The 24337-nt window shown below is 34.4% G+C and overlaps 1 protein-coding gene across 1 annotated transcript; it reads right to left on the bottom strand.

Moving 5' to 3' along the window:
* Nucleotides 1–14159: 14159 nt before the first annotated feature.
* Nucleotides 14160–23453, bottom strand: LOC123503702 (retinal rod rhodopsin-sensitive cGMP 3',5'-cyclic phosphodiesterase subunit delta-like). Its single transcript, XM_045253681.1, has 6 exons — nucleotides 23267–23453; nucleotides 20265–20327; nucleotides 17464–17599; nucleotides 16592–16713; nucleotides 16279–16393; nucleotides 14160–15527 (listed from the first exon to the last, which is right to left on the bottom strand). The coding sequence occupies exons 1-5, from the start codon at nucleotides 23305–23307 to the stop codon at nucleotides 16312–16314; spliced, it is 444 nt and encodes a 147-aa protein (XP_045109616.1). The 5' UTR covers nucleotides 23308–23453; the 3' UTR covers nucleotides 14160–15527; nucleotides 16279–16311.
* Between the last annotated feature and the right edge of the window lie 884 nt (nucleotides 23454–24337).

Genomic DNA, 24337 nt, shown 5'->3' with positions numbered 1-24337 from the left:
TTAGTGATCTTTTTTAGCCATTGAAAAAAGAAAAAGAAAAAGTATGAATTACCTCCATAGCGGGAATGATTAGTATAATAGGAGTGTGTCGTGCATGCTATTTTCATCCAAAAAACAATTAACTACAAATTATAATGAATGAAATAATGCTGTCTAAAATTAAACAAACGTTATTTTAAAGTGCTTTATTAATGAACGAACAACAGAGAAGGACTATCTTTTAAGGCATGACTGTCTTATAAATGATATTTTAATTGTTGTGCAAAGTAATATATATGTGCATCCGATATATATATATATATATATATATATATATATATATATATATATATATATATATATATATATATATATATATATAATGAAAATAATGGAAAAATAGGGATATTATGAAAACAATGGAAAAATAGGGGTAGCCAGATTTGTAAACTTTTATCTATCACTATCTCATTTCACGTGCTCCCTCCTTGCCACTCTGCCTTCAAACCATTATCACAACAACAACTACTACTACTACTACTAGTAGTAGTAGTAGTAGTAGTTTATTGACCACAAATTTCATACATGCATGTTCAAACAATCAGTTTTCCCATATTACAACACATAGCCAGATTTTATAAAAATAAATGACATAAATGGTCCAAAATTATCCCGTATAAAAAAGGTACGTATCTTAAAAATTCACACAAGCACCAAGATATTAATAAAACACATAACGAACCCTGACAGGAAAAAAATAAATAAGTGAAAAAGAAAATGAAAAGGAACACTTGCTCTACACGATATAAGAAAAGGCTAAACTAAACTAAAAAGGTACAACCATACAAACTTTGGAAACTCAACAGATAATAAAGCCTCACAAGCATAAACATTCTAAAAATGACACGAACCTATTAAAAATCACAAAAATGATCAAACAAGTATGGTACAAAAAAAATATTACATTGTGAAAAATTCAAAGTTTTGCGTATTATTTCTGGTACAGGAAATCCATGGCGATTCTCAATTAACTGCTCCCACGTAGTAAACCCGTACCTGGCACGAATGTCACTAGTTAGTTGGACAGGTTTCCAGCACGTGAATCTCTTGTCTGCACGGCACGCGCCCTCGCCTGTTCCATCTGCCGGTTTCTATTGCCAGCTTGTGCCCGCTCACTCTGTACTGGCTGTATATATCCTATGAATTTCTTTAACATTACCCATTCTTTTATATACTACATCAACCTCCAAAGTGGGATTAAGCAGGCGGTATGTCACTCGTCTAGACGAGGTGGAAATTTCTATAGCGCGCTTAACAGACTCCTTTCCTACGTTTACGTCTTCAACTTTATCTCTTATAAGAACATCAATGCTTGTAGTAATGTTAGTGTTACGAATCAAGTTGACAGCATGAACCCAAGGGTCGTCAACCATATATATATATATATATATATATATATATATATATATATATATATATATATATATATATATATATATATTTTTTTTTTTTTTTTTTACGGTAAGGCCTATAGCGCCTGTAGGCACACTTGAAGAGTGTATGGGAAGCGCTGTTCAGCTTCCGCCCATTAGTGGCGCAGGCAATTTTATTTATAGTGGTACCCATATTAGGGCCCATATCACCCCCGAAGCTCATCTTGGGTGTAACCACCTAGAACCTGGGTATCATGGTGACATGTAGGTAACTTTAACCACTCGACAAATTGCAAAGTGTTTAACGCTGTACGTGGTGGGACTCGAACCTACGCGTGGACGTCTGCCTAATCCCACGCTCACCACCTTATCCACTATGCCACCGCCTCTATATATGTCGCCGCTCATTCCACATCCTCTGGAAGAATTTCCGCTGTGTAGCAGAGACAAAGAAATTCAGTGGCGGTAAATCAAACTCAGCATAGCAAACATCGGTACACGTGGACATACTAACACCAAGTAATTGCTTGATACACCAATTATATAATTTTTCGACAGGTTTCAGGTCCCATTAAGCCAGGATTCACATCCATATAAAAGAGTAGACATAAGACAAGCATTAAAAACTCTAAATTTCACATAAAATGGTATATCCCTATTTTTTTCAAGGAAAAAGATGAACTTAAAAACATGACAGGTTTTTGCTTCAGCATGTGCTGCTATTGCTGAAGAAGTAGAGCCATCAGATGTGAAATAACTGCCCTGATACACACATCTGTCACACCAGTCTACAACTATCTGACCAATATTAAAAGGAGTCCGCTCATCCGGAGAACAATTCAGAGCAAAGAATTTGGTTTTTACATTATTAACACGCATCCCATTTTGCTCGCAATACTGACCAAGCAATCTTAATTTATGTTCCATTCCTTGTCTAGTTGTAGATAGGAGGACTGTATCATCCATCATTACCAGTATGTGCAGCCACCTGAGGAATCCATCTGCAGCACAGCCGCCCTTGCCCTTAATCATGGTAATCAAGTCATCAACAAAAATGGTAAATAGCAGGCAGGAGATTGGAGAACCTTGCCTCAGTCCAACTACAGCTGCTACTACAGCAGTGCCTATGACACTGTGTATGACGGTGTACATGCTAATCAATGTTGCTAACATCACTGCACCACAACCAAGCCTCTTAAGAATCGCAAACAGGATAGTGCGGGGAACTCGGTCATAAGCCATAACAAAATCTACAAATGTCACAAATAATTCAAGTTTTTTTTTTTCTCCTTGCAAGGTCCATCAATAACTGTAGAGTCACCAGGTAGTAGTTAGTAGCATTTAACAATCTTTCCCATCTGTCTAATAGAGAGTTAGCAGGTACAAAAATGTTGCATAAAACCTAAATATATCTTCAAATATCGCGTACATCAGTCTAATATTCATATTCAACAGCTTACGAAGCCAAGTTAACAGAATCGCACTATACATTTAATGTTATGAAACAATATATATTGTTACTGCGGGCGAGAGGTAGTATAAATGGCAGGGGCAATCCTATATAAATGACAACACTACTGATGGTTACAAGGGAAAGGGAGAACTCACTGTGCTGGCCGAAAGTGCAGATGGATAGGTTGGCTATGATTTGCTCAGAGATGAGCTAGTCAGCCTCACGTATTCAAGGAACCGGTTCCTTGGGCGGGTGGAACCGTCGGAACCGGTTCCGGAACCGGTTCCGCGTGGAATCAGTAGAGCGCGGCTGGTGAATACCGAATATCAGAGTCTCGGAACCGCCAGCGCACTGCTTGGTTAATACCAGGCGCGCTGGTGGTTCCGAGACTAGTATTCATCAGCCCGCGGAACCGGTACCGGAATCGTTTTCTCGGAGGAATCAGTAGAGCACAGCTAGTAAATACCAGAGTCTGAATCCCCAGCGCATTGCTTGATGGTTACCAGGGAAGGGTGTAGCTGCCAGCACTCGCTGTACAACTCGATACGATTTGATATATACTGCTTTGACAAATAACCAAAGCTGGACACGATAACAAAGAGGAAGATGTCACAATAACCAGTAAATCATTATGTGATATTTTTACAAGTATAGTATCTCATTGATGATAGATTTAGTAATAGATAGTTATCATAGACATTCATACTATTATACACACATGTCTTCACAGACATACCTTCTGCTACTGGTTAAAAATGCAGTAGTGGTCTTGTGGTGGCGGTGGGCTATACGGACCCATACACACCCACACACAGCCATAAACACTAAAAAATCACTCTTATATACGAAAAACACTCGTAAATACACTCAAAACACACCCACACAGGTCCAGAACATGTCTACACACACACACACACACACACACACACACACACACACACACACACACACACACACACACACACACACGTGAAGTGAAGTGAAGTGTAGCTATATTACTGACAGTTTTCAAGCAGCACCAAGCACCAATTAACCGCTAGTACCAAGCACCAAGTGGCAAGACAAATAGTGCAAGCCTTCACCACAACCCTTCACACTGCCTTGTCTTCATCAATTAAAGGTATATATAAGGTCATTCACTTACTTTTAGTTTTCCTTTACATATGAGAGTGAAAACAGTACGCAAATATTAAAAGGTGATAGGTATAACGATCATTGTAGTAGCAAGGCGTCAGTATTAACAGCTGATATTTGCTTCCTCACTTACTGTAAGCCAAACGTGTGTCAGAATGCAGCCACCAGTCTACTATTTCATATCCCATAGTCAAAAGTTCCTTATATGGCTTAATTTTGGCTTGATGAGATGATAAAGACATGGAGGTCCGCCACCGCTGTTCCCGGTGTTGCCTCCGGGCCGCCGTCCCCCGCGGTGCCCCCAGCCATCACCCTCCCCCAGGCAGCCTGCAGGGCCAAATACTTTTTATCAAATATTTCCTAACGGTAATATTACGCTGTTGGTATGTTTTTATGGTTTCTATAAATGTTTCGTTGTATTTGAAGTGTTTTTCGCGCCTGTATTGGGTAAATATGTAGCGTTTAGTGGTGTTTTATGGCGTATGTTAAAGGCTTTTTAACGGTCAAAAATTTCAATTTCCCATTTTGAGCTTTTTTATTTGAAGCTATAAGTGAGCCTTTATGGTATCAAAGAATCGTCTATGCTCTTTTAAGTGTGAAATCAATCTATTGAGAGAAATATGTGGACTTTGAAATGGTGTTTGGTGCTGTTGAACAAAAGTCTTATTTTTCTTTATTTTATTTGCTCACGTTTCTGCTTCTCGGTCTAACTCGCTGTAGAATGCCTTAAAAGATAGCTCAGACTCCGTGAAATGTGGTAAAATACTCGCCAAGTGAAAATGGCTTGACTTTCCAGGACGTTTTAGGAAAGTTATTGTTGAAAATGTTTTATACTTTTAACGTAATTAATTTAGACATTTTCTAAAAACTAGTTGAGCTGGAGATATTTTGATATTTTGAAAATTAGTTTAAATATTTATCACGTCATAAAATGTCATGCATTCGGCCGTGGCTTCGTTTTTCTAAAAGTCATTTTTAAATCAAATTATTTACGTAATTTAGCCGAGTCACCCCGTTCCCGTTCTCTCTGATGACCACAGCCCAGGTGGTGAATCATCATAGCCGCAGGCTGGCGCCTCTTTTCCAACACCCCAGTTCGTCAATATTTTGCCTAATATCTAGTGATTTCTACGTGTTTTCGTGTGTTTCTAGGTTCAGGTGTGTAGATATTGGTAGCAGAAGGAGGAAGAAAGGAGAAATAAAGGAGGATAAGGAGGAAGGAAGGAGAAAGGGAGGAGGAAGAGGAGCAGCAGCCAAGCCACAATACTTAAGTCACCCTCCATTTCCTCAATATTTTGTCTAACATCTAGTGTTTTGATGTGTTTCTAGGCTCAGGCGTGTAGATGGAAGCAATAGAAGGAAGACGAAGGAGAAACAATGGAGGAGGATGAAGAAGAAATGAGAAATAGAAGTGAAATAAGAGAATGTAATGTTCTTTTATAATGCATACTGTTGGTTTTGGCCCTGGGATATATTTGTGGTGTTTCAAGTGTGTTCAGTAGTGTTGCAGGGTGTTATGAGTATGTTTTTGGTGAATTTTATGTGTTTTCATTGTATATTAGGCCCTTTAGGTATTTTTACGTATCTTGAGTATGTGGATTGAGATGTGTTTCAGTATTTGCATGGTTTGATTGTGTTTTGTAAGAATTTTGATGAGTTGTGTTGTGTTTTGAGTGTGTTTTGGGGTTAAATTTGAGTGCTTTAAGCTGTGTGGGTGTGTGTTAAGAGTCTTTTTGATGTGTGTGAGGATGATTTGGGTATATATTGAATATTTCTAGTGAGTTTTAGGCGTGTTTGGGGGCATTTTGAGGGGTTGCATGGCTTTTTTTTTAGTGTGATAGGGGATGATTTTGAGTGTTGCAAGTGGTTTGGGTGATTTTAATTTATATTGGGTGTTTTTAGTGAGTTTTAGTTGTGTCTTGGTGCATCTTGAGGTGTTGCATGGTGTTTTGAGTGTGGTATATGTTAGTTATGGATGTTTTAAATGGTTTGGGTGTGTGTGGGGGTGATTTTGGCGTATAGTGGTGTTTCTGGAGTGTTGTGTCTGTTTTGGTGCCTTTTGAGGCGTTGCTTGGTTTTATGAGTGTGTTTTGGGTTAGTTTTGAGTGTTGTAAGTGCTTTGTGTATCTATTTGGGTGGTTCGGGTGATTTTGGCTTAAAATGGATGTTACTGGTGAGTTTTAGATGCATTTGGGGACATTTTGAGGTGTTGTGTGGTGTTTTGAGTGTGTTTTGGGTTAGTTTTGAGTGCTTTAAGTTATTTGGATGTATATATACCTATGTTGTGACGTTATAGGATATCTACCAATCAGAGCACAAAGAAATTATGGTGATATGGCAACACTAAATCGGTGCCTGCTATTGGCCAATGACCAGTATGAACAAACTTTTTATATACTATTCGTGCAATTTCTTTGAATAATGGATACAAGCCTGCCTGTTGTACACATGGTTGTATTATACTCTACTTCGTTCATTTGTAGATACTGGCATTTGCAAGGATTCCTAAATAATATTAATGATAACATTCTTATAAATAAGCACTATATAGTATACTATTTGTGATTTGTAACTCATGCATATCTACCATCTGTATTCATGTGGAACCGTTAAAGCGGAACCAGTTCCGGAACTGGTTCCTACCCAGCTCTAGTAGTTAGTCAACACAGTTGACCGGGAAAAGCGGCTATAGGTTTGGAGCACCTTGAGCTGGAGACAAGATGATCTCAACATGAAGTTCACTTATCTTGCACATGAAAACGGTTACGGGCAAGATAGCCGCAAGTTGTAATGTAACCATGACGTTATCTCAACACAAATTAACCGCGAAAATGAGGTTAAGATCACAACGCGTTATTCAGTTTTACTCATTTTGCCGAATGGCACCATTCTCACACTGGAAGTCCCTGTTTAATTGATTGAAAATAAATGAATAAATAAATAAATAAAATTAAAATAATAATAATAAATAAATGAATAATAATGATAAATAAAATGAAATTGGAAGAATGAACAGGTCAGGCATTACTTACTGCATGAAACATGTGTAAACATGTTCTAGCTGCAGCTAATGGTGGATATACAGTAGCTATTTACTATTTATACAGGTATGACCATGTATACCTATTCCTGCATGTTTTTTTTTTTTTTTTTTTTTTTTTTTTTTTTTTTTTTTTTTCTTATTGAAGTATAATTTTCCTCATTGCATAGGAAGAGCTCCCAGTTTGACCTTTGTTGCTTTCCTGTGTTCCTCCGTATGCAATTATGTTTCATAATTTTTCCTCTGAATTATCTTTTGTGTCCATGTAACATTTCATGCTGAAACATCTACAAGATGTATAGAAGTATATATATATATATATATATATATATATATATATATATATATATATATATATATATATATATATATATATATATATATATATATATATATATATATATATATATATATATATATATATCAGAGGTGGGCGTTCCGAACAAATGTTCGCGAACCTTTATCCGCGGATTTGTTCGGACCAGCAAAATCCCGGATTTGTGTTCGGAGGTTCGGATTCGGACCGACGTCAAAAAAGATTCGGACTTCAGGGTTCGGAACGTTTTTTCGCGAATCCGAACCTCCGTATCCCGGGAAAAAATTCGAAAAAACGAAGACGACCAAACATTGGTTTTCAACTTTTCCGCGGCATACAGATGTGGTGACGCCTATGTTTCTGTAACAACTAGAGACGCCTATGACCATTAGTATTGTGTTTTACTTTATCGCTTCTCTCTACTTCTATTTCAGTATGGGCGTGTAAGTGTGTGTGTGTGTGTGTGTGTGTGTCTCAAATGACCACTGCTCGAAATGTGCTCGATATGCAAGCCTGTGTGACTGTGTGTAGTAATGCGAAACAAAGACTAGTAGTACTGCCTGGACTGCCCTTCTTTGAACTTGGAAATATACTCGTGGTGTTTAACTCGTTGCTTTATCTGTACCACACAGACTCGTCATGTTGTGACTGCAGCTGGCTGCCAGCCAATCAGAACGCTTGTTACTGACGCGCAGCCACCGCGCATGCGCCGGTGACTGTGCATGTGCGGTGATTTAGTTAAACAGTGCTACAATAGTCAGACATTCTTCAACCGTTGCACTGACAACACTCTGGAGAGGACACCCAAGGAGGCTAGACTACTCTACTCACATCACACTCACCGCTGACAATGGATAAGTATGTGACATCCACACCGAGGTCGAGAAACCCAAGTGCTCAGTCTGACACACCAAGGTCCAGGAACCCAAGCGGCCTCGCTGAGAGTGAATCTGACGCCAGCGATATCCAACTGCCAGAGTTTTCGAGTCCGGAGCTGATGCCTGGCACAAGTAGAGCCGAGGACATGGACATTGAGTAAAATTTAGGTTTGGAAATGTTCGGAAGGTATCGGGATTAAGGTTCACTTTGCTATTTTTTAAAGATTCGGAAGTTCGCAGACAAATGTTCGGAATAAATGTTCGCACCGAAATTTTGAAAATCGGGTTCGCTATTTGGAGGTTCGGAACCCAAAACCGGCGAAGATTTGGGTTCGGATTCGGAACCCCAAAAAGGTTCGCGCCCACCTCTGATATATATATATATATATATATATATATATATATATATATATATATATATATATATATATATATATATATTATATATGAGAGGCATTTTGAAGTTAGTTTATTTGAGGAACATCACTTGTACTTTTTAGTTGGATATTTAAAGACTTGCATAAAATTAACTTTGTTTATTTCTCATATCATCATCATCATTATCATCATCAAACTGATCACCTCCATCTTGACACCAACAAAAATAAATAAGTAAATAAATAAACAATGAATGCTATGCATACTCATTTAGTATTAAAAGTAAGAAAATAATTATGTATTACAATCATACATAGGAATTGAAATGCATGTGCTGTTAATATTATCATACATATATAAAAAGAAAATATTCTTGATTCACATAATGAAATCATTCCTTTTATGTCATTGAATGAACAAAAATATGTAGGATGCAAAATTCGACTTCTTTTTTTCACACATTATGTAATTCTCAAACAATACGTGCTGTACATCACATGATTTATTGCAGTCTTATGTAACTTGAATATGCTTGCACAAAATCAGACTTGCTACATTTCATAACACATAATTGGTCCAACAGTGCCTGAGAGAGAACTGGTAAAGTGCGATTGTCAGAAAGCTGATGCTCATACATATACTATGACCAATTTGTTTCTCACAAATTGCTATATTATACATAACTAATTCATGTGCATCCATAGAGTGTACATAACTTGATGTCTAGTAAGTACAGACATTGCTTCATCAGATAAAAAATTCTAAGCAGATAATCATTCCCTGTCAAGATCCAGTCTTTCTGTCCATATGACTATTGAAATCAGGTATTTCAACATACTTAGAAATGAGTAAAAAGATGTTGTCTCAGGAAATCTATGAACATAAACTATTTGTTATATATAATTTTTCCTACATGCATTCATTCTTTCATGACCAAAAATGGTACATTAATTTTTACATGTACTACTTAGTGTGACAGTTCAATACATTGCTTCTTTCATATGCTTAATATGTTTTGTAGTTTTCTGTAACATTAATTTAGGATTTTCATTTTCCTATAAAGTTATTTTCATGATCTGTATGAATTAAGTAGACATACATATAAGCATTCATTATGTAAAAGTGCTTTGTACATTTTAATTTAGTCAAAAGTTGTGACTATTTTTAGGGTTTCTGTAATTGAGTGAATTAATTTTGGTAAAGATTAGATTTGAAAATAAAAAGGTTCTGCAAAGTACTTATTTTCTATGAATTGCAATATGTTTAATTGAAATTTAATGTATAAATTTTAAAATCATCAGCCAAATATTTAGAATCCTATATAAACTGTTGCAACCACCTTGTATGTCACACCTTTTGAAGTGAATAAATCATGTTAAAAATTAAGTAATTAAGTCCCAGTGTATATGGATAATGTTAGTTTTATTAGCTACTTAGATTAATTTTATCCCCATGTGAATATTAATCCGTTTGATTGCTGGATGTAAAATTTTGTATCCATTCTAGCATTTCAACAGTTCATACTTCAAATAATGGAGATTGGGTTAACTTTTCTACCAGTACAATTCTGTCAGTGTCAGTATACAATACTTTTTTTTTCTTTTCGTTTTTTGAGATGCAAACTCCCAGACTTCTCAAAGTATCCTTATAATTATGGGATCAACCATTATGAAGTCTTAATTATTGTAACCCATTGCAAGTGCGGATTGATAACTGATCAAGCATGTGAGTAATGGCTCAGTGCTTGCATTCTGTAATCTATCCATAGCTGTGAGTTGTATACAATTTTGCAAGGTTAGGAATGCGAAAATCAAGTTATAAGAAAGATGAGAGGTGAGGGCATATAGAAAAAGCATTACAACTTAAATTTTAAGAGAATCCTGTTATTTTCCTGTACTTGCTTGTTGTTTACTTAGTACTGTTATTAACAGCAAGAGTGGAGCTCAATTCAGATGTATGTACATAACTTTCTCGTATCTGGCTTTCTATCAATAATTTCAGCAGTTTTACAAATTTAAATGTGGCATTATTATATGACTTTTATGTTGACTGCTTTTTTTGAGGTCAAGATGAACCTGAGCAGCTGCCATTCAGGACTGAGTAGCTGTAAGGTGCCTACATACAAGTAGCACAAACAAATAGAAAACCAAGTTCACAGGGTATTTTTTTTCGGCATTGGGGCATTTAAATGTTCTGGGTCAGAGTATTTAAATACCAGATGATGTGTGCAAACCCTAGTTGCTGCACGATAAACTGATCTAGCAGTCATGTTCCTTTCTTTTGGCAGAACAGCTGATTGGTACTCTTCTCCAATATTTTAATATTTCAAATGTCTTCAATCAAATTATTAGTTACCCTTGCCTTAAAGTATTTTTTAGAAAAAAAAGTACTAACCTTTCAAAAAGTTATTAAAATGCACTATTTGATAAATATTTCTTGGTTACTGTTGACATGCAACACATTTCTGTTTACTTATATAGACAAGTTTATCTATCAATACATGTTTATTTGTGATCTTTCTAAATTACTATTGTTTTCATGGTTATATATTTTTTTAAAACAAATTAGGACAAGGCAATTTATAAGGTGACTGAAAATACCTTTAAAGGATAGAATTTTGAAGAAGTGTCAAGAGCTTTGAGTGCACTTATCACCTGTCTTAAGGCGGGTTCACACATGCCAATATGCGAGTGAAATTGCAAGTCACTTTAAGTATCAACTGAGCCCTTCTAGTTGAAATATGTTCACACATGGTGACTGGGAAGTATCAGCTGGTTCCTGGGAAGTGAATGTAAACAAACAACTACCAACAAGATGTCTTCCTCTGGTGATGGTAATGATTGCAATCAAATTAAATCAATCTCCACCTCAACACTCAGCACAGAAGGAAGCAGTCATCGGAGAGTGGCAGCTGTCTCATTGAATGCCAATTTGCGTAAGTTTTTTGCTCTAGAATTCACTTTTAGGGTCTCAGATGTGCTCTTTTTCCCTCACCAACTCCAAAATCTTTTCTACATTGACACCACATTTTCAAACCTTTCTCCAAGACGTCACAACATAAACAAAGTTGTAAATCGACTGAACAAGACCAACACGTTGGTCTTATTTTGCAACTGGTTTTTCCAGTTGCTAGGCACATATTCAATCAGAAACTCTACTGAATTGCAGTTTCAGTTGCAAAGTGACACATGTGCCTTTACTGGAAAATGGAAAGGGATGTGAGGTGCGGCATCTACACCAGCCTAGTCTTGCCTGTGGAAAGTAGAAAGTTGGAAATGCAACACTGAAGTCATGCTGATTGGTTGTGTTACTTTTTGTCTATCATAGGATAAATAAAGTTTAATATCCCAAACATATAAGTCCAGATTGGCTTAGTTTGAAAACATGACTTGTAGAACACTGGCATCTATAGTTTAATCGAAAAATTGAATAGTAACAGTACAGTGTAGAATGAACATCTGAAAAAAAATGTGTGCTATTCTAGCACAGAGGTAAACTCTGTGGGATGCAGAAAATATCTTAACCAATTAATGATGAAGGCTGCATGGGCTAGAACAATTGTGTTGCCATATTATATATATATATATATATATATATATATATATATATATATATATATATATATATATATATATATATATATATATATATATATATATATATATATATATATATATATATATATATATATATATATATATATATATATATATATATATATGGGTTTTTTAACTTCTAAGCATAGAGAACAGGAAATGAGGAGTAATATAGTGTAACTCGCAACATCTATTAAATTGGACATTTGGATCAATTAAGGTTTGTTAGAAAAAGTAAATTCTTTCCGGTGAAAAGACCAACACTTGAGTTCAAGTCATGATGCATAGAGGGATTCATGAATGGTTATGGTTTGGAATAAACTTAGTATTTTTGCTTTTTTTGCTGATGGAGATATTTATATGATTTGAAAAATTTTCAAGTTTTACTGAATATTGAAGTTGCTTGAAAATCACAAATATCCAGGAAAAAAACATTGTCATGAAAGACAATATTGTTAAATGCTCACAAAATCAGTTATATTGTTCAGAAACAGATGGTTAGCAATTCAAAATCTTTAACCTGATTTTTTTTTGCATTACAAAACAGGATTGATTTCAGTGGGCAGATGTAAGACCTGCTGACTTTTTCCAATAAATGTGCAACTTAAACACAGTTTTGCACCCAGTAATAATTTTCCAGTTGACAACAAGTGTTTTACACATTTATTGGTTTCACATTTCTAACTTTGCATAGATTTCCAAATATATTAGCAGCAAGGTTTCATTGTAAATTGATTGTTATTCACATCATTACTGAGTTATTACTTGCATAAACTATATATATATATATATATATATATATATATATATATATATATATATATATATATATATATATATATATATATATATATATATATATATATATATATATATATATATATATATATATATATATATATATATATATATATATATATATATATATATATATATATATATATATATATATATATATATATATATATATATATATATATATATATATATATATATATATATATATATATATATATATATATATATATATATATATATATATATATATATATATATATATATATATATATATATATATATATATATATATATATATATATATATATATATATATATATATATATATATATATATATATATATATATATATATATATATATATATATATATATATATATATATATATATATATATATATATATATATATATATATATATATATATATATATATATATATATATATATATATATATATATATATATATATATATATATATATATATATATATATATATATATATATATATATATATATATATATATATATATATATATATATATATATATATATATATATATATATATATATATATATATATATATATATATATATATATATATATATATATATATATATATATATATATATATATATATATATATATATATATATATATATATATATATATATATATATATATATATATATATATATATAGTGGTGCTTTTCCAGATGCAGTAAACATTATTGAGCACGTACCTTGATGGCAATATCTCTAGCATAGATCTTTAACATAGCAATTTGTTATGGAAACTGTCTTGCTAAGATTCATTACTACAGTTTGAAGAGATCAGTAAAAGTTAAAACCTGAATTTTGCAAATGGCACAGTACATAACATTAATTGGTGCATTATTACCTCTGATTTGTACAGAAGAAAAGTAGTGGAATGATAGAGAGCTCCATAAATAGAAATACTAGTATTGTCAAAGTAATTTCTATTGTATGCAAAATTGCAACAGATTTGATCAGACCATCAACTATTTGCATTTGCCCACTTTTCCTATTTAAAGAATGCTATAAGTTATTGACATAATGTCATCAATGATATCAATGCTAATTGGGAGGAGAGTTTTTGTTATTTTCAGGAGAGGATAACAATAAAAAGCTAGTTTGAAAACATTTTCTTCCTCATTTATGGTACTAAAAATTGCATTCCATTAATGGTGAAATTTCCATGCCCACTAAAATGGCTTGTGCTTGAGAAATTCACCTTAAAATTATGATTACTCACCTTGGCAAAGTGTGTAATATTATGATGATTTTGACAGTAGAGAAACACAAAGCAATGATGATTCAACAGTGAATATTTCACAAAAATATGATTTACAATTCGATACAGCTTATGAAATGAATACATCTATTAATCTGCATAATGTTGACCAAAGATGAACACATAACAAGTTTAATGTCAACATTTTATCACAATCACCACATCTGGTGTCAAATTGATCAATCTCAAAGAATGGATTTTGGTGGAATGCATATCATGTTATAAAATCATCTTTCTTTTACATCATTCCATATAAGCTTTGCTTTTTATCATAAACTGAGATGAATGTAACTAGTGAGATGGATTTTATATAATAAATGCATTTATAATTTCTAAAAGGAAAAGAAAATCAAACATGGGATAAAAAATGCAGGCTTTCATATAAAGTAAAAAATAATTAAACGAGAATATGTATGCTATTAAGCTGTACAAGTGAATATTGGCAGCCTACATGTTGTGGAACTTGTAACAATTGTATATCAATTATATACATATCACCACTTCCAAATTGTTTGAAAAGTGTAAATAGAATTATATAGATTTGATTAATTTCATAGAATTAAAAAAAAAAAAATTAAATATAATTTACAATGTGAGTATTGTCTTGATTATTTAACCACAATTTTCAGTTAACAAGGTGATAGTAGTCCACACACATGCAGGATACATTGCCATAATATTCCCCATGGCACCTCGATAAGATCACAGTGTCCCACTCAAGTAATCCTTATATTCAACATAGAACAGTAATTTTATATTATTGTGTACATTATTATGCAGGAATGATGTTCAAAATTAGCATAAAAAGTGAAAGATGATAATGAAATAAGCTCACATTTGTGCCAAAGAAAGCATGGTTTTGTACCAGCAAAATAAAATGTCTTGGATAACTCCTCACTGGTACTTCTACTGTTTTACAGAAAGTACTACAGAGCAATACAAGTGTACTGCAGTGAATAAGGCAGCCAGTGGGGAAACAAAGGAAGGTAAGTACACTTATATACATTAAATCATATTTCTCATATATATATATGTATGTATTATTTTTACAAAACTATCTTAACACAGCTTCCTTCATTGGAGCGTTACAAAAAACATAAGAATTAGTATAAAAATAATAGGGAAACTACCATATAAACCCGACAAAAATGACATAGCTAGCAGTGAATTCCACCAAAGTGCTGAAGGACCTTGGAGACGAAGAAACCTGGAATAAGTGATGATTATACATGAGATTGCTTGTTTCCTGTTCTGAAATGTATTATAGTGGATGTCATAATGGACAAGTTACAATTCTATTTAATTTGCAATTTAAGGATTGGCAAAAATAGGGAAAAAAACATTATCTTTGACACCTTACTCTCTTAATTCACTGCAATAAATGGGTGCAGAAATGCTTCAGGATGTCTCCATGCACATCCCTATAATTAGTCCCTAAGCTGCAAGGTTTCTCAGCTTGTCTTTCCTTCACACTTCAGAAAGTTCTAAACATTTTCCCCATAATTGTTTGCTTTTAATTATCAACTGTGCAATCTTTTTGGCCTCTATTGTATTAAACAAGCAAAAGACTTGTACATCCTCTGCCTTCAAAATACAAAAATCCTAAAATCTCTTAGTTGAAAAATGTATTTGTGGCCTTCCAGCCATTCTCAATCCTAATATGTCTATACTTGTAGTGTAATTTGAATTTCTTACCTCTGTTTCATTCTTCCCTTCCTGAGGACTCGTATTCAAATCTGGATATCAGTTATCTAAGTTCTATGCCAATTTTCAACATATCATTAAGAAAAAGAATATCAAAGTATTAACTCCAACAGAAAACTATTGAAAGCAACAAGTCATTTACATACACTCATCCATCCATACAACTTTCAATGTGCATTACATCTCTGGTGGTTTGACTTAGTAGATAGATAAATTCACACATATTCACTACTGTACAAATGATAAATAGTTACCGTGTGAAGTAAATGTAGGGATGAACAGCCGAATCAGACATAGAAAAGTCGTACTTTTGATGTTGACACCAAAAGATCATCATCAAAGAATTTTGTTTCTATCACAACATTCCCACTGCAATTATACAAGATGGTATGAGTTAGAATCTTATATATAACTGATTATAAATGAGAATATGTGACACCTTTCCTGACCCAGTCTTAAAGCTTTGGATTAAGATACAAAGGAAATGTAAAAAGCTCTCCATCTTTACTACCATCTTTTATATACAGACTACTTTAGCTTACTGCATAGTGTGTGTCTCATTCTTACCTGAGAACTTGGGCTGGCATCATTTGTGACTCAGGTGCTGCCTCTATCAAGCTCTGCCAAGTGTTGGTGGAGTTGGGAATCACAGTGCCGAACTCAAAAAACCACTCTTCCAACATGCGATCCTGAAATGTCAATTTTTTGTAGTGTTTGAATGTATGGAAATGAATTCTCACAAAGATTACAAGACCTTCCGTATTCAAATATATAATTCATTCAAAAGTTTTCTGCTATACTTTTAAAGCCAAACCCTCCAGTCTCTCTGAATCCTTGTATCTTCTAATTATATTCATGTCAATTGTCAGTTTTATTTTATTACATTCCGCACACATTCAATATTTTGTTTTGCTTGTTAAATTTTTTCCAACATGAATCAAAAGATTCCAACTCAAATCTGAACTGATTTCTATTTAAATCTGATCTGAATTTTATCTAAGCTTTGATCACAGATATATCCTGAAAAACCTTTTGGATCACTGGAATAATTTCTGTTTATGAAATTTTCAGTTACAAGCAAAATGTGATACATTTCTACTTGTTACTTGTTTGATAATTATGAAAACTAGACCTACCATAAGCAAGCTATTCATCTGCATCTCACTGCCTGAGAGAAGAGTATTTGTTGACACATCTTCACTAAGACTGCATAACTTGTTTTCAATATGTATGTAAAGAGACTTGGAATATCATATCACTATGTACAGACATCACATTCAGATTGAAGATCATTCTCATTTCTTACCACAACCATGGTTCACCCATAAGAAAATTCAGGTGGTGAATGAAATAAAAAATAACACTATAATATAATTATCCTTGGCGAAGCAAAATCAGAGGAATATGACACCTTACTATACATGGTGTCTTCAACTTACCTTGAAATATACCCGCTGCTCCAGTCTGAACTTTTCCATAGCATGCACTGAAGAAAAAGAGATTTCTCGAGAGACTGCCCGACACTTGAGTATTTTTCTAGGCACCCGAGCCTCATGTTCTATGTCTGGGTTGGTACTGGAAATAATCAACATATTTTTCAGTTCACTTTATGTCAACTGTCAAATCATCCTTAAAAATCATGCATCACATTCACTACATTCTATAATCTACAAAATCAATTTATATAATGAGGACAAATGAATAAAATACTTTCATCTTAAACACCAACTTTAGAAATAGACACTGTGTATTCATATCATTAAAAAAAATGCCTTTGGACTCCTGCATGACTGCAGGCTGCAGTAAGTACAACAGTAGGAAGAGAACTGTTCAGAAGTTTATCGTTAATACTTTTATCAAGTGAATCACATGACTACTATAAAAAAGTAAGAGTAGAGTTGTAGCATTTACAAATTACTGAGGAAAGGGTATTACTTCGTGGAGTGAAAGCACTTCAGTCAGAATCTAATTGCATGTCCTCTTTACAGTTTTTGTATAGAATTGTATCCTTCAGATACCAGTCACACAAGATGTAATTCTGGCAGAATGAATAAGATGAAAAAAATCTTGGATAACTATAGTATAATGAAGGATGTTTTGAAGGTGTATATATTTATATGAAATGAGGTGTGCCACGGATTGACTGATACATTAATCTTTGCAATGCCTACATCAGGAAAGTCTTGCTGAACTCCATAATGCAATATGTACCACAGTACTAACATTGCTGCTTAAGAAAGAAGATAAAAAAAAAGCAATAGAAGAGCAAAAATCACACTGTATGACAACAAGACTGAATTATACTCATAATTATATAACAATAGATGAGCCATAACATTGATGTGCTTGGTCTTGATTAAACTTGTTATTGTAAAGTTCAAAATCAACCCTGCATTAATTAATTTATTTATTTATTGCTTGATTTGTGTGTGTGTGTGTGTGTGTGTGTGTGTGTGTGTGTGTGTGTGTGTGTGTGTGTGTGTGTAATTCACCTCGGTCGCCTGCTGGTCACCCAGCCAGTCTTCCCCATTACGGAGCGAGCTCAGAGCTCATGGACCGATCTTTGGGTAGGACTGAGACAACATCAACACACAACACACACCGGGAAAGTGAGGCCACAACCCCTCAAGTTACATCCTGTATCTATTTTACTGCTAGGTGAACAGGGGCTACACATTAAGAGGCTTGCCCATTTGCCTCGCCGCTTACCGGGACTCAAACCCGGCCCTCTCGATTGTGAGTCGAGCGTGCTAACCACTACACTATGTGGTGTGTGTGTGTGTGTGTGTGTGCATAATTCCATATAGCAGAGGCCATAAAAATTTTCAGGGAATAGTTATATACAGATCCTAAGCAGTTCTCAAAATGCCAGAGTCAGAGTCCTTTTGAAAGTTTTCAGTCTTCATTTTCTATGTTCAATTGTAAATGCACTGCATATAAATCATATACAGTACACCTGGGTGGAGGCTAAGCAATGATATGCATTAATGCACTTATAACACAAAATTTCAACCTTGATAAGAAAACAATTTCTATTGACTCTAATATATCATGTACAGTTTCACCAAATGCAAACTACTCACAAAATTTATACCAATTTCTTCATTTTTCATACCATAGAAACTTTTAGATCCTAAATAGAGTATACATGTATGTAATATGTTTAATTAATGAATTAGTGTAGTGGAGAGTTTGCCACAATAATTCAAAAGATAAAACATTGATTATACTGATAATGAAATACATACATGAACTAATCTTCATGGTACACAACACAAAAATCAGTGAACATTGCATCCAATGTCAATAATTGAAGGTCACACAGCTTATGACTGACATATTGGAAATTATTAGAATTGATACTACATCCTGTCCAAGAAATTAGAAGACATCAGCCAGTAAAGTATATGTACCTATAAAACCAATGTGATACAGGTATATCATTAATTTCAGCCTCCTGTCAGAATATTGGTGTACCTATACTTCTGATAAATGTCATTTTGGGAATGTAGCAAAATGTACAAAACCCTTCAAATTACTGAAATGCAATAGTGACATATGTATGTATAATTACTAAATGATCTGTAACATATGGTGTGTATAAAAATTTATATATATATATATATATATATATATATATATATATATATATATATATATATATATATATATATATATATATATACACACACACACCTTATGTTACTGATCATTTAGAAATTTGAAGTTATTTCATTTAGTCTGACTTGAAGAAACAAAGCCATGCTGTATATTATAAGCCAATCTATTCAGCAGTGAAACAGTGAAACATAATACCTGGGAGTACTATGGCATGGTATTACCTTACCAGCTATACACACCTGTGACAATGATCTTTAAATAATAATGCAGATTAACCCTATATAGAAAAATAATGCAGACTTAACCTATATGAAATAATAATGCAGATTCCCTACATGAGACAAAATGATGCTGAGTTGTGACAGTCTTTCTTGATCTGATATGGCATACTCCACTATAGTGCTCATAACACAGCAATACAAAATTAATACTATTACTATTAGCTACTATCTAAAGTACTTATCAAATTAGTGATAAGGTCGAAATAAAAAAACTTGCATCTAGTAAGCGTTCATAGCAGCAAATACAACAGGCAGGATAGAAGAGGATGCTCAAGCACCAAGAAGGGAGCCAATTAAAGCCTAATGACCTCTCTCTATTACTTCCTGATCTTACTTACAAGTCTTCAGTGCCTTGCCAGAGAACTTTGCCAGAGTCCGCATCTCGCAAGTTCATCCAGTTTCTAAAAATCATGTTAAGGATATTTTGCATAATAGAGAATTCATTCAAGATCATTGTTGTTTTCTTCTTGTGTGTCAAGAAATTAACCACTAAAAGAAAAAATAAATAAATGCACATGACAATGGTAAGGTATTCCAAAAAAGGCAGTCACAGCAGATGAACATGAATAATGAGTACATAGTATAATCCTGGCAACATTTTTGATAAAAAAAATACTGTATCTGTGAACTGAAATAAAGAAGGCTTTTTACAACTTGCTTGTGTGCACCAAAAAGATGAAGAATACTAGTGTAGCTAATATAGCCAATAAAATTGTATAGAGGTTCAAGAACTAGTGTAGAGTTCTAGATTTCACCCCATAAAATGTTATATATGAACCTTGAAAAAGGGCAGCTTCAGATTCATTCCTGAGGAAATGATGGATCACTTGAATGAGCTGAAGTCAAAAGGAAATTAGAAAAAATGTCAATGGGACACAATGCAGAGTTTACCAGTGGTGTAATGAAGGAGTGGAGATATTGGTAATTCATACATTAACAAAGTAATCAGAGTAGGATATGTAAGCAAGCATATGGAAGAAGAAAGACAAAGATTGAGAAAATTCAAGATAACAGTTTAGAATAGTTGATCCTAAAACTGACCTCTACTTGAATATAATGATCTCTAGCACTAGTGTCTTCACGCATCTCATTCCCTTCCCTCTCTCAACACTATATTTCCCATTTTAAAAATGTCAAACTCATCTATCCACAGCATCTATCCAGCTCTTCTCCATCCTTCAAGATCTTTTTATCAGTTCTTAACAAATGATCCAATCATATCTTGAGTAATATTTAATCACCACCAATAAAACACATTCCCTCTCTATTATCAAGAAAACTCTTCTTATACACATTCTTATTGCTGCTACCTTGCACTTGATTCACACCATAGGTCCAGTACCTCTCAGATAACACAGTCAAATTTCAATCCTACACTTATGACTTGAGTTACATGTCCTGGTCTCACTTGCACATGCCAGTGTTAAAGCTTGCATCATGTTACCTCTAGGTGCCTCAGTCCTATCTCCTGCAATATCTATCATTCTATAAAATATGCTCTCTCTCTCTCTCTCTCTCTCTCTCTCTCTCTCTCTCTCTCTCTCTCTCTCTCTCTCTCTCTCTCTGAGTGTATTAGGAATGAAGGATAAGGCTGTAAAGACAAGGACTGAAGATAAGGGAAGCAAAATCTTATTACAGAATTTTACTTAGAGAGAGAGAGAGAGAGAGAGAGAGAGAGAGAGAGAGAGAGAGAGAGAGAGAGAGAGAGAGAGAGAGAGAGAGAGAGAGAAGAGGAAGGTAAGGGAACCAGGGAAGAAAAAGGTCAGATTCATTATTTCGGAGGTGTAGTGTTCTTGTTCACTGCAACCTGACTCCACAACAGAGCAGAGAGAGATAAGAGATTTTCATAACAAGACAGCATAAAAATGTGGAGAGAGAGAGAGAGAGAGAGAGAGAGAGAGAGAGAGAGAGAGAGAGAGAGAGAGAGAGAGAGAGAGAGAGAGAGAGAGAGAGTCTGAAATTGATTTTCAACACTCTTACATGCCAGAACTGCAGATCAGCTTCTAGATAGCATGTTATATTGGGGAAGTCTGACATGGGCTGATTGATTATATGAAGGCACCACATCAATGGGTCCTAGAGCTCTGATTTAACTAGAACAATAAAAGGAAAGGAAAATAATGTGGTTTTGCCAATAAAAGGACACAAGTTACTGTGTTATGTAACAATGTAGACTGCAAATAAGCAACACTAAGGTTTCTGTCAGTTCCATGTAGGGTATGTTAATCTTATACCTGATGATAATTCTTATCAAATTCCCCTTGTTAGACTGACATCTATACCCAAAAATACCAGTATCCTAATCAAACTAAGAAAAAAAAAAAATCCCAACTTGAATGTAACAAAAATGTAACCTCTAACTGGTGGGGGTCTTTATCCCCTGGATTGCCCCTATATCATTTTGCCACAAGGTTCCCAATGTTGGGTACAAGGGCAAAATAAAGTATTCTCAGCTCCCAGGGCATGCTAAGACAACAGAGGTTATTTTTAGACAGCATTTCTCTGAGACATCACAGTCCACTCCGACAACTCTTTTGCCCACCCCAAATTGTTGAGATCTTCTCATGTAATGTAATTTCACTAATGTGACATAAGTAGATCCAAGTGTGTGAACCTGGAACTAGGCACAGGCTTGTTAGTACTTCAACCATAATATTGCTCTATGCAAATAATTTTCTTAACCTATATATATATATTTTCAGTAGCACTGTCAATAAATTATGCAAGATAGCTAGTCCTAAATTGAGTGACTCAGCTAATTAGATGCATTATATTATTTTTATGTAGAAAAAAATTACACAAATTCATTCAAATATATCTTCGAGATGGCACACAACCTGATATCTCAAAAACCCCGGTTAGGGATCAATGAAAGCAATAGTCTTGACACCTTGATAGTGAGTAAAAGGAACCATCTAAAAAAGTAGTAATGGAGTGCTCTAGTTAGAATACATCAAGATAACAGTCGGGACTCCTTTGGCTCTCTATTATCACTAAGATCAGCAAAAGACATTCCTTTCAATACCTGAAACCACAAAGCACTTATCAAAATCAAGTGTCAATCAAATGACACCCAAATCTAGCCTGCCAATTTATCCAACCCAATCATGTCCTTATAACCCCCCAGACCACAGTGCACATCCCCCCAGCCACCTCTCCACCCCCAGGCCAGACAGGGGAGCAGCACATATCACAACTTTAATAGCCCAGTGGTGTGTGCCATAATAGTTTCCATTTGGTCAGCTTTTGTTTACTCGGTTTCCCATGGCAACCAAACCCTTCCAGGAGCAGCAATTGCAGGTGTCAGATTATAAACACATTACTCGGGTGAAAAGGATACATCTTGAAGCCTTCTAGTATATCCTCTGATCTGGAAGGCATGGTGGCCGAGGAGTACAGCAGGAGGAGAGAAGAACAACGAGGCTGGCACTGTGCACACGTCAGCGTTCCATTCTAGACTGACCCTCGTTCTTGCTCGCCCTCGTCCCTCTCCTGTCTCGGCACCTCCACCACCACCACCACCGCCTCGGGGGAAGGCAGAACTAAACTAAGAAAAAATGTTATTCCTTACAAACTATACATATTATTGTATAGTTGATAAGATATTTAGTCTGATAAACTTTTCGATTACGTCAATCCCGTGTCCCTCTTCCCGTTGATCTCAGCAAGGATTATTAGTCCATGCCACGTAATCCTTTGTAAAAGGGTTATTTTTTACGTCACGTAATAATCTCTATGCAGCCATACCAAATATTTTTTTGCTATCCTCACCTTCAACACAGGGAAGCTAACTACACCTCATATTTCTACTGGCGAGTAACTGATTTAAGGTTCTCCTTGCGTCGTCTTAAATCAATCAATCAATCAATCTGAGGTCCGTCTATGTTTCGTCATCATAGATACGTGATGCGGATTTGAGTAAACTTTATCCATTAGTTATTGCATCAACCTTATCTAGAGAGTAAAGGTTGATGTTAACCGCTTACTACTGTTTACGGTGAGAAAAATAAAGGAAAGAGAAGAAAGACATGTACGTAGCTGGTTCAGGAAAAGGTATTCACTTATTTACGAGAACTGCATGTTAACTAGTACGTATTACGGAAAAGACTATCCCTGTCAAGGTTATATTATGTACCTCTACTGCTATTTTAGTGCCTTACTACTACTACTACTACTATATTGTAGCTTGAGTTTGGAATGTAAATTAACTTAAAAATCGAGACTATGATGATACCTGACTTTTTTATACTTTTAGAAAATTTATGTATTTATTTACTTATTATTATTATATTTTTTAATGTTGGCTATAGTGCCTGTAGGTTTACCTGACGAGTATGGGGAGCGCTGTTAAGCTTCCACCCGTTAGTGTTAGTGGCGCAGGCAATTTTATTTATTGTGGTACCCATATTAC

This window comes from Portunus trituberculatus, chromosome 14 (assembly GCF_017591435.1).
Source record: "Portunus trituberculatus isolate SZX2019 chromosome 14, ASM1759143v1, whole genome shotgun sequence".
NCBI classification, from domain to species: domain Eukaryota; kingdom Metazoa; phylum Arthropoda; class Malacostraca; order Decapoda; family Portunidae; genus Portunus; species Portunus trituberculatus.
The sequence above is the reverse complement of the archived record's forward strand: the minus strand, read 5'-3'. Positions and strand labels throughout refer to the sequence as shown.